This window comes from Quercus robur, chromosome 10 (assembly GCF_932294415.1).
Source record: "Quercus robur chromosome 10, dhQueRobu3.1, whole genome shotgun sequence".
Taxonomy (NCBI): domain Eukaryota; kingdom Viridiplantae; phylum Streptophyta; class Magnoliopsida; order Fagales; family Fagaceae; genus Quercus; species Quercus robur.
In genome coordinates this window covers 31,608,694-31,621,414 of record NC_065543.1, presented here as the reverse complement: position 1 = coordinate 31,621,414, position 12,721 = coordinate 31,608,694, and the positions used below count along the sequence as shown (strand labels likewise).

At 32.3% G+C, this 12,721-nt stretch overlaps 2 protein-coding genes across 2 annotated transcripts; both read right to left on the bottom strand.

The window, feature by feature from the left end:
• Positions 1-277: 277 nt before the first annotated feature.
• On the bottom strand, positions 278-3,798 carry LOC126703248 (loganic acid O-methyltransferase-like). Its single transcript, XM_050402202.1, has 3 exons — positions 3,654-3,798; positions 1,308-1,964; positions 278-811 (listed from the first exon to the last, which is right to left on the bottom strand). Exons 1-3 carry the CDS (start codon positions 3,744-3,746, stop codon positions 464-466), a joined length of 1,098 nt encoding a protein of 365 aa, XP_050258159.1. The 5' UTR covers positions 3,747-3,798; the 3' UTR covers positions 278-463.
• Positions 3,799-5,264: 1,466 nt separating this feature from the next.
• Positions 5,265-11,081, bottom strand: LOC126703177 (loganic acid O-methyltransferase-like). The gene is made up of 3 exons (XM_050402105.1): positions 10,968-11,081; positions 6,054-6,701; positions 5,265-5,740 (listed from the first exon to the last, which is right to left on the bottom strand). Exons 1-3 carry the CDS (start codon positions 11,058-11,060, stop codon positions 5,405-5,407), a joined length of 1,077 nt encoding a protein of 358 aa, XP_050258062.1. The 5' UTR covers positions 11,061-11,081; the 3' UTR covers positions 5,265-5,404.
• Between the last annotated feature and the right edge of the window lie 1,640 nt (positions 11,082-12,721).

The following is a 12,721-nucleotide window of genomic DNA, read 5'->3' as shown; positions in this document are numbered from 1 at the left end:
AATTTTTATACAAATTTGAGAGAACATTAATTCGAAGAACGAAAATTCCTTAAACAAGCAACTAGATTTATTATTAAATTCATCACTAAGTTATCTAGTTGGACATAAGAAACATGCGTGTTAAAAATTAAAAGGCTTCAAATTTGAAACGATCACCTCTACTCAAAAGAATAAGGGGAATAGATTCTTTTGTAAATAATGTACATAGAAATTGTAATATTTTCTTGAAACATAAATAAAATATTTTTTTAATTCCAATCTATTCTTGGAATCAAAATTTTATTGCGTACAACCTTGCCTCTTATTGGCTTTCAAATTCATAGTGGAGTAATCTTTCATGATCCTTGAGACATATAATGAGACATTAACATAGTAATAAAATAAGCAAAAGAAAAAAATACATAATAAAGTTTCGTGAATAACCATTACTTAACAAACCAAACGAAAATAAACAAAACACGTTCTAATCCATTGCTTTGCGTCTAAGAAGAGCAAAGAAATTAATGGATCCTCCAGAAATAACCATGGGCATTCCTTCTTCAATTTTCTTACTTAATGAGTCAAAGAGCTCGTCTAAGATTGCATCTCCAAAATGTGTCTTGATTAGTCCATCCAATGCAGCTCGCAAGTGAGATGCGATTATTTGGCTTTTAGGAATGGTACTAGTAATTATTTCTTGAATGGGAGGTAAGTCCTCCATTCTCTCTATATTAAAATACCCATTTCGATCCACAGCAGCTTCTAGTTCCTGGGGAGACATGTAATACAATGGCATATTGAAGGAGTCCACTTTCTCTTCACTAACTATTCCCTGAAAGATACAAAAGTAAATTAATCAACTCTCAGGACAAGACATGTATCATGCAACAACAACAATTTCAAAGTATAACCTAAGCTAAAAGGAAAAAGTAGATTTAATCTTTTTTTTTCTTTTACAATTAAGATGATAATTAAGCTTGTCACAACGGTTTAAAGACATAAATACTTTTCCAGCTTTAACTTTTGAAAAATAATTTAGATGAAGATAAAAAGGCAGACCAAAATCAATATATTCACAAAGTATATTTAAAACTTGGGGCAACCGAATTTTTTTTTTGGCCAATGTGGGTCCTAAGCTCTTCCACCACCTACCTATTTCTCAAGGCGTGTCTATTGTACACATTAGGTAATTATAGGAAGGAATTTGATAGAAGTAACCTCAAAATACTAGCTAAGAGTTTTAAACCGAGGACTTCTTAAATTGCATGAAGCCTTAGGAGCCATAGATCAATCCCTTGGAATTATTTGGACAACTGATGGTGTCTTACCTTTTTAGCCATGTCCATTAGGCAAGATCCAAGGAGTTCAAATGTTATATTTTGTGTAGTTTGAGAATGGTGGATTCCGTTGGGGCGTCCAGAAACGATAAGTGCAACCAATCCTCCACGCACAACCTCTTGAGCCCTAGCATGCAGAAAGTATTCCATGTCTTCAACGTATTGAGCTTCATAGGCCTTGATAACTTCATCTTTTGCACTTTTGTAGTGTATTCTCCCCTTATTCCAAGCAGGGGAACTTTTGTCAACTACAGGTTTTGGTACTCTGGAAAGCCAATGGTTGGTATAAGAAGAATGAACGAAGTGTAGAGATCCATTCGGAAATAAGCGACCATAGAATGAACCCGGTATGCCTGCAGCATAATATTTCCTGTCTAATGGGAGGGAGGAGAAAAGTGTGTTGAAATCATTCAAGGTGTGATCATTGAAGAGGACTTGAAATTCGGGGAGCTGAGAATCAAGCCCTTGACATTGATACTTAAACTGCACTGCCTCAATTATGTTTTGCACTGCAAAAAATGTATTAGGCCCAACAGAGCAACCTAAATCTGCAATTCGAAAGGTGTTTGAGGAAGCAAAGTTCTCGATATCAAGAATTTCTACAACTGCCTCAGTGATCAGCCTTTTTGCAGCGTTATTAACTCTTCCCTGAAAAGCAAAAGTGTTCCTCATTATCATTCTAATAAACTTAGTTGCTGTCGTCATTACATAATTACGAAAAACTAATAACATATAGTTCTAGACAATTGTTTATGATAGGTCAAGAATGTATTAACTCCTTGGATAAATTAACCAATTAATTAGCCAAGTGAATTAATTAAGTCAATTTAACATGCAATACATGTGGTAGCACAAACAAATCACCAAATAACTAAATGCAAGGGAAATTAAATTTGACACATGAATGATTTGTTTACGAATGGGGAAAACCACCGAGGCAAAACCCCATCGGGTGAGGTCACTACTATCGAAAATCCACTATTATCAAAACAAGCGGTTACAAGTAAAGGAATCTCAGTACCTTATACCAACCTACAGTTGAACCCTTACCCCAATACCCAATTGGACTTGTAATGTAGTGACAATCTCTCCTTTCAATACATAGCTCCAAGTACGTGACTAACCAATCAATGCACGAATCTAAGTACGTGACTAACCAATAATGCACATATCACAGTACGTGCTAACTCATCAACTTGAGAAAGATGTTGGCTGCAAAATTCTTCAGTTCATCCACACAATAAAGATCAAGAAGTTTCTTGATTACAAAACTCTATGACGTACAAACGTAGCAGCTTTTTCAAGAGAAATGTGAACTAGGGCAAATTGTATTTTGTCACAATATGCATCAATAAAACCTTTGCATTCAGTTGCATCACCCTAGACGGCCCTTTAAATAATCCTTATATATGTCTAGGGTTGTAAGGAAAAAAAAAATACACAAATAGCTTAGATATGCGTGAAAAACAGATCTGGAAATCTGAATTTCGTAATCTTCAATAGATACAACTATTGAGCTATCTGTCGAGCTTCAAAGAATTAAACCTCGATAAATACATCGGTCGAGTTATTTGTCGAGTTTTAATGAACAACGCTTCTTCACTTGATTCTTAGACAGATTTGCATAGTTTCAATACTTGAACTTGAACTCTTATTCTTTGAAGTATTAAACACATTCTAGATCTACCCAATTACAAGTAAAGTGCATTTTGTCAAAAGATTAACCAATTCTATATGACATATGTTCTAAACATGTTCCACATATGTCCTAACAGTTTATCCACACACCAACCAACACAAGATATTGCCCACAATAATCATGAGTACTTCTTTTGGATGAGCTTATTTGTTATCTTATTTATTCTATAAAATAACAAGTTGTACCTTTAAAAAAATTTTACATTCCCTTTTAGATGAACATAAGCTCAACCAAACAGGTTCTACAAAGACAAATATACTACCTGAGATTAAGCTATTATTATTATCTGGGCATGTTACATGTATATTGCTTACATGAGATCCGATGGGAAGTTATAGATATACTTAAATAAATGAGATATTAGTCTTACATTTTTTAGGAAGTCATTCAAGCTAGTTTGCATTACCAGAAAGAATTATCATTCTAATAAAGTGTGAGAGGATACAATGGTAGTGGTTACAGATCTTTGGCATTTGTTTAGACCGAGAAAAATTGGAACTGGACTCATTAACCCACCCAAAACCGAAGGATAAAAATGAGTATGACTGTATGAGTAAGAGATTTCAAACCCGAAGAGTAAATTATAAACTTGCCAACGGCCTAAAATTCTTGGTAAACGTATATATAGAGAAGGATACCTGGTAAGAAGAGTTGTTAGCGTAGCTGTGGACACCGTCTCCACCTTTCATCGGATATGCTTCAATTGTTTTGCTTGTTTGCTCTGCTGCCATCTCTCTCTCTCTCTCTCTCTCTCTCTCTCTCTCTCTCTCTCTCTCTCTCTCTCTCTCTCTCTCTCTCTCTCTCTCTCTCTCTCTGTGACTGTAATGATGTAAAACAGGGCGGGCTCTTTTTCTTTATGGTAAGGTGAACATTGTGGACTTTCGTGCGCAATTGCATTATTAATTTTCGGTTTTGTCAACTTCAAGAAATTTCATATGTTATTGAATAGAAGAATATGATGGCAGTTATACATTGTTTCTCTTTTCCCCAGCTTTACACGTCACAAGGAAGCATGGACGGAATGTTAGAATCTAGGCCCAAGAAAATTGAACTTAACTTACAAACTTACAGTGTCTATGGAAAGATTTTCCAAATAGCATAATTTTAGAAAAAAATTACTAAATAGTTGATGAGCAAACTTATTTAGTTATGTAGCACTTTTTTAAGAACCTAAGTTTGTCAAATCCAAGTTTCAAGTGAAACTCGAGTTTACCAAACTTGAGTTCTAAGCATTATGTTTGATCAAATTGTCATAATGTTCCAAAACTTGAGTTTGGTAAACTTGAGTTTCACTTTAAACCAAATTTGACAAACTCGAGTTTCAAAAAATATATTACATAACTAAATAAATTTGGTCCAATACTTTTTTCCTAAATTTTTTCTAAAATTATGCTATTCGGCAAAAAAGGCCCAGTGTATGGTTTTAACCAAGAGGAGGAGAAAAGAAGAGAAGAGAAGAGAGGGAGGGAAAAGAAATGAAAAAGAAAAGGCTTTCTTTTTATATGTTTGAAAAGAGACGAAAAAGAAAATAATATATTTAATTTAGATATATAATTTTACCTAAATACCCCAAATAAAATCCAAAATGTTTACTTTGGTGATGGACAAAATTGAAATTTTATATGTCATTAGTGATGGGTCCTCAAAAGTTGCACTTTTTTTTTTTTTTTGAGAAAAAAAGTTGCAAGTTTTTTACTTAACTTCTCATTTCCTCCCACTTCTCATTTCCTCCCAATTTGGGCAAATGAGAAAAGTGGGCTCAGATAAATGCTCATTTAGTCATTCTTCCCATTTTCTCTCTTTTTTCTACTTTCCTATAATGCCAACAAGGAGAATTGTCATTTTAGCACAATTTCCTTTCTCTTCTCTTCCTCCCTTTCCAAATATTGCATTAGATTCCCTACATAATCCTTGGTCCTCTCTTTAATAATAAAAATTAATCCAACCAACAAAAAATTAACCAATAACCCATTTTTTAAGCCCATCAGAAAAAAAAAAATATATATATATATATATATATAAATATATATATATAATTAAAAAAATCATTTTTATCAAATCCGTTCTATAAAAAATATATATATATATATATATATATATATTAATTTTGAAAAAGAAAATTCCAAAATTTAACCAATGGAATAGAGAGAGTTTATCGATTATATCCACGCCTCCTTTGCTCTAGAGTTTAACGAATTTCATATTTGTCTCTACTCTCTTGCATCACTGACTTTCTTTCTCTTAGTGGCTTTGAAATTCATAATGGTGTAATATTTTCCTTCAGACATATAGCATGGCATTAACATAATAATGAAGCTAAAGCAGAAAATACTAAAGCTCCATGAATCCCATTACTTAACAAACTAAACGAAAATAAACAAAGGGCATTCTAATTTGTTGCTTTGCGTTTAAGAAGAGCAAAGAAAATAGAGGAACTTCCTGACATAGGCTTGGTCATGAATTCTACTTCAAATTTCTTTCCAAATGAGTCAAAGAGCTCGTCTAAGATCTCATATCCAAAATGTGCCATGATCACTCCTTCAAATGCTGCTTGAAAGTTGGATGATATTTTTTGGCTTTGAGTTTCAGGTACGGTACCAAGTTCTGTAATAATTCTCTCTATGCTAAAATATCCATTTCGATCCACAGCAGCTTCCAGTTCTTGGGGAGACATGAGATACACTGGTAGATTAAAAGAGTCCACTTTCTCCTCACTGATTATTCCCTGAACGAAAGAAAAATAAAGCTCTCTAAGGACATGCATGTATCGTGTAATCCAAATACAACAACAATTTTACAGCGCAACTGAAAAACCTAAGCTGATAGGGGAAGTGTGGATCTTATTATTTATACTTTTTTAACAATTAATTAGAGGACTATTATGTCTTTCACAACAGTTGTAGGGCATTATTGAAGGCTATTCAAGCTTCACTTTAATATCAATAATTTAGATAACGATAAAAAAAAATTAGATCAAAATCAAAGGGGCTATATTCAAAAAGTAAACTAAAAACTTGGGGCAACTGATCATGTCTTACCTTCCTAGCCATGTCCATGAGGCAAGATTCAAGGACGCCAATTGTTAGAGATTGAGAATGGCGCATTCCGTTGGGGCGGCCAGGAATGATAAGTGCAACCAATCCTCCACACACAACCTCTTTAGCCCTAGCATGCAGGAAGCACTCCATGTCTTCAGTGTATTGAGCTTGATAGGCCTTAACAACTTCATCATTTGAATTTGGGTAGTGGATTCTCCCCTTATTCCAAGCAGGGGAGCTTTTGTCGACTACCGGTTTTGGTACTTTGGAAAGCCAGTGGATGGAATAAGAAGAAAAAACGAAATGCAAAGATGCATTGGGAAATAAGCGACTGTGGAAAGAACCTGGCACGCCTGCAGCATAATATTCCCTGTTTGGTGGGAGGGATGAGAAGAGTGTATTGAAATCATTCAAGATGTGATCATTAAAGAAGACTTGAAATTCAGGGAGCTGAGAATGAAGCCCTTGGCGTTGATGCTTAAACTGTAATGCCTCAATTATGTTTTGCACTGCAAAAAATGTGTTAGGCCCAACAGAGCAACCTAAATCTGCAATTCTATAGGTGTATGATGAAACGAAGTTGTCAACATCAAGCTTTTCTGCAATTGCCTCAGTGATCAGCCATTTTGCAGAGTCAATAACTCCTCTCTGAAAAGCAAGAAAAATATATATAAAAAATAAGTATTCCTTATCATCATTTTAATAACTTCGTTGTCAACATAATTACATAACTATGGAAAACTAAAAACATATTTGCGGCAGCTATCGAAATTTGGTAGAGCCTATTTTATGTTCTTGAAACATGCAAGCTTTATACCAGGTGATCATCTTAAGTACGACTTGAATAATTAACAAGTTGAGGACCAAATACGGAGCAAAAATATCTATAAACTTACTAAGACAAAGGAAACGAAAACAAGAAATTTGAATTTTATCAAGTGTTCTAGAGATGAGGAAGGAAGAGTTCTTTTGATAAAATTTTTAATGTAAGTCATATAAGCATGGACTTAATTTTGTTTTTGGGTGAGATAATTTATTTTAATCTCAAGGAAAGGACCCATATTTTTATGGAAATTGAACCAAATACTCCTTTTGAGAAATTGAATGTCCAAACAAATTTCCCTTTATTTCATTTGCTTCTTTGTATTAACTTTAACAAGTAATGATATTTTGATTGAAGTCCTTAAAATTAATTAAAGGAAAGAAAACTCCTTTAAAGCAATTTTACTTTTATGAACATTTTTAAAGATTGGGAATTGGAAATTTTTCTCAAATCAATTTTATGATCATTTTATTTTAGGAATTAGAAACTCCTATTTTGGTTGAGGAATTAGGAATCCCAAAGAATTAATCATATTGGAATTAAATGCTCCATTGAATTAATTCGAAGGAATTAGAAACTCCACTCTATTTAAAATAATTTTGGGAGTCAGAGACTCCGTTGACACATATTATTTTAAATTGGTGAAGTCAAAACACCAAATTGTTTAATTGGTGGGGTCAAGAACTCCATTGAATTAATTTGTAATGAATAGTAGAGTAAAGGACTCTATTTATTTGTAGAGTCAAGGACTCTAATATTTGAATTGGTGGAATAAGGACTCCATTAAGTGAATTCATAATGGTAGAATCAAGGACTTCATTGATGTATTTGGTTTAGTAGAGTCAAGGACTCTAATATTTAAATTGGTAGAGTCAAGGACTCTAATGAATTAATTTATAAGATAGAGTCAAGGACTCCATTGAATCAATTCATAACAATAGAGTCAAGGACTCCATTGATGTATTTGATTTGGTAAAATCAAAGATTCTAATATTTAAATTAGTAGAGTCAATGACTCCATTGGATTTCGAGAAGACATTAGACAAAAGCTTGGGAGAACTTTATTTGGTAATTCTCAGATAGGATCGGCAAGTCAGAGACTCCCAAGTTTCACATATGGAGTTAGGAACTCCTCATGAAACCCAATCTTATTTGTATTACCCAACAAAAATTCAGTTTTGAGAAGGAAGAGTGAGAGGGTCAGCGATCAAGAAAACTTGTGAAGTCTCCTCATATACAGACCTCTGTAGCTTCTGTCTTTAACTTATTGCTTTTTGCTTCTTCTTCTCTATCCTTTTTTCTTTTCACTTGCTCTCATTGTCTCCCTGGCTGTTTGCTCTTTATTGCTCTGTCCGTGTGTATCCTTCTCTTGTGTATGTGCGTTCTCCCTTTTTTTTTTTTTTTTACTTGCTGAAGCCTTCTCTAATTTATAGAGAAATTGAAGAAACCGATTAGCTCCTTATTTTTTCAACTGACCAATCAGTGGGACAGAAACTGCAAAGAATGTGCAGTACTGCACTTGCTTCTTTCACGGGCAGTTGGTGTAGATTGTAGCCGATTTTCAGCCACCTTTTTCTTATGGAATTATTTGAGTGGTGCAGTGGCAGGAAGTTATTTTACTCAGCCACACATCACACCTACATCTTCTCCCATTCTTTTCCTTTTCAAAATGACATTGAGCTTGGCTGCCAAGCCTGCCATGCCATAAATTTACTTAGACAACCCTACCTTTTTTGCACGTGATGTGAATGTGGGGTTTGTTAAATATTCCTTTTTTTTTTTCTTTTTATATCCTTATATTTTTGTTTGCAATATTTGTTCTTATAATTAACTTTGTTAATTTTGGAGGGCATTCATTTTTTTTGTCCTACAAACTTGTCCAAAATTTATATTCTTTGATAAATCTTGTTTGGACAATTTTTTTTATTGTAACCACATTTTTTTAATTTCACATTTCAACAATATTATTCATTAAGTCCTCAAATATTTTCATTGGTTATGTATGAGTCTATTAATAAACTATTCAATAATTTCTCAAAAAAAAAAATAAACTATTCAATATGAAGTCCCTTGGTTTTTTTTTGGCACATGATTTAATTTTTAGTTTATAAAACTAGACACAAAGTAAATGCTAAGTTAGAAATTTTGGGATGTTTTAGAATTTGAAAAGCTAAATATAGTGCATGGAGTGTAAGTTTAGTAAAAATATAAATAAAGATTAAAGGGTTGTGAAACTTGATTGTTGAGAGATACCAAAGAGTGATCATCTCTAAAATATTGGATTAATAATTCATAAGTATTGAGAAATTGAAGAGGACACAAATCATAAGATAAGAAGAAGGTCGATGAAGAGGAAAAGCATATCAAGATTATTTTGTGACCATATATAGATTACAGATTAAGTTAAATGAAAATTTTATAACAATGATATTTTTTTCAGAGGTTTATAATAGTGATATAAAACCAACTATACTCTATGATACTGAATGTTGGACAGTTTATGAGTAATATGTTCTACAAACGAGCATATAAAATGAGAATATAGAATGGATAAGTGGCTGTAAACAAAAATTGTGAGTCTATTTTGCTATTGCTGTATACGTTTCGTTAGCTCTCTCTACTGAAATTACACTTCATCAATTCTTCAACTTTCTTTGCTATAAAATGACTTCGTTTGAAAACTAAAACCCCTCAAACCCCTCGTTCGTCAATGCCAGATTTTGGATTAGTATTTTTAAAAATCTTTCACATTTATAAACTTAACTAATAGCGAACTCAAAATCTACAAGCAAAATCAGTTATTAAAATACAGTTGTAGAAAAATAAATAAATAAAAACCTTAACGGAAATTTTTAGAATAGGAAGTTTAATGTGTGTGTGTTTGAGAGAGAGAGAGAGAGCATGAAGTTTTTTCATATAACATGTTCTTTCAAAATTCTTGTTTTTCATTTTTATGAGCAGAAATTCTTTCATTTAGCCTTCCAACTTATCTTTTAATTAATGTCATGTGTCACTCTTTTTTGAAAGAGAAATGAATACTATTCATTTAACATTTCACTTAGGAAAATATTTCAATTAAATATTTAATTTTTATTACATATGCAACAAATAATTTTATTTCCTTAATATTTAAATTTTAAGAAAAATTCTTTGGGATTTGTTAGCATAAATCTGGAAATGTTCAATGAATTTTTATTTCATTAAAATATACAAATTATATTAATGAACTTTAGGTCAATTAACAACTTACAGTGATTTCAAAGAAGACGTTCTTTATTTGAATCCCAACTCTGTCACTTGGAATGAATCAATGTATGAAAAAAATAAATAAATAAATAGTACAAATAACTTTTTTGAGTTTTTAGCAAGTTTCAGCTTATTTGAGTTTTTGGAAGGTGATGCAAGCTTAGCTTATTTAAGTTTTTGGAATGTGATGCAAGTTTCAGTATATTTGAGTTTTTATGCTTTTTTTTTGTATTATTCATTAATCATATTGCTCTTTTTATTTCTATTCATGAATCCTATTATATGTTAACCTAACTTTTAACTTTATTTTTATATTTTCAGCAAAAGGTCAATTTCAACTAAACAATTTCTTCCCAAACGGACAAACATATGTTTTACCAACTACAAAAAAACACTAAGAAGACTTTTAGTTGATATAAACACTGTTTACCATAAACACTGCCCATATATTAAATTGATATAACAATCACAGGCGTTCAAACTTTTTTCATGGTGAACCAAAGCTGTAAATTCAAGATGATTTGGTTTTGCCGTTGAATACCATAATCAGCTATTTAATTGTAAACAAGCCATGCTTCAGACCCACTCATACCACGACTTCATTTGCAAACAAAAATTAAAGCTGCTAAATAGAAATTTAAAAAACAAAATGATAATAATAAATGAAGTTTGAATTATAAACTTATTATGTAGATATTGATTTTGTATTCGATCAACGGCCTAACATTGAAGCATTTGAAAGGACGGAAGAAAACCAGTTGTAATGTACATATAAGAAAGTTAAAATATATATATATATATATTAATGAATATTAATTTCTAATTTGTATAAATAAAAAGATCACCTGGTAAGACGAGTTGTTGGCGTAGCTACGGACACCATCTCCACCTTTCATCGGATATGCTTCAGACGTTTTGCCTGTTTGCTCTGCTGCCATCTCTCTCTCTCTCTCTCTCGATTTTTATAAGATAGGATATAATGATATTTCAAACTATTCTAATATAAATGAAAAGCCTTGAAGCACATATTTTTGCCATTTTTTAAAATTGAAAGGACATCACTTTTATCTGTCTAGGGATAAAGTCAAAGGAAATGGACCCATACATCTGTGCAAATTAATTTCAAATGAAATTTTATTTTAGTACAAGATACAAAATAAAATATAAAAAAAGGAAGTTATTTACTAAAAGAACTGAAACAAGCATAACAAGGGTAAATTAAATTTGGAAAGAACTTGATTAACAATGCGAAAAGTAGGGTATTCCAAGCGTGAGTGCCATTGCTCTAGATATCTACCATTTACTCTCTTTACCCTTAGAAATGCAAAGAAAGAATATAAAAAACCATTATGCATAAACTACAATGCTTGTATATATTTGCACAAGCACGGTAGCAAAATCTCATTTTTGTACAATGAATACATAAATTTATGTGGGTGTTTTTTAGTATTGATTGGGCAAAATTTGGGTCTTATGCTATTTTACCAAACCTAATGCAAATGCTAACATACTAGCCCAAACCTAATCAAAATTATACATATATTAATGATTGATGAAAAAAAATAACCCCACATGTGATCGGGGGTAAAACAAGAAAGGAAATTTACCTTCAAACCAGTTTTTAGAAAGAAAAAAGAAATCTATCCCACTTACTTTGGGTCGCATGGCCTATTTAATATGTTATGTGACTAAACACATTGATGGTTTTATGAGTCACTACATAATGAGTTGAATGAGATACCTCCAAACTATTTTAGAGGAAAACAAGTTAACAGGTTCAAGTTACTACGTAAAGACTAAGTTTTGTCTAGTGAGTGAGTGTAAGGGCACCTTTGGGTGTATTGGAGTTTTGGGTTATGTTATGTTTAAGAGTTTTTTGTGAAGATTGTGAGGTTGTAATTCCTATTATGAATAGTGAATTTTGGTTAGCATTACACGTGGATGTAGGCTTAGAGTTCATTGAACCAAGTAAATTTTTGTGTATTGTGGTGTTTGCTAATTTATTGTTTACTGAGCATTTTACAACAAGATTCAGCACAAACCCATGAGCCAAATTGGGGCTCTAGCAACAAAGATCCAAGATCTTCCTACATCTTCAAAGCACACTCTTTTCAACATGCCCGAGCATAATGTACATATAACAAAAAATGGGAAGTAGTTCATAATGTATTTGAGCCCAAACATGACAGTAGCTTTGCTTCTCAACAAAACAAACCCTAGATAGGGGTTTAGTTAATTCAAGGAAGAAGTACATTTTTCGTCTCTATATTTTGGGCCCACTTGAATTTGGTCCTTAAGTTTCTCAAGATAAAATTTAATCCTTATAATTTCAAACTTAAAGTTAATTTTGTCCCTTTTGTCACTTAGGAGCGGGAAAAAGCTAATGTGGCTAACGGATTGCACAATTGGCACAATTAAAGATGTTAGGTTTTAGACACCTATTAAAATTCCAGTTAACATATTTTTAAGGCTAAGTTATTAATTAATCAAATTATGAACAACCATTGATCATGCAATCAGCACCAATATTGTGAAATTAACAAAAAGTGCAATGAAAACTACAAAATACAGCAGTATGGTGACCCAAAAAAAACTAATG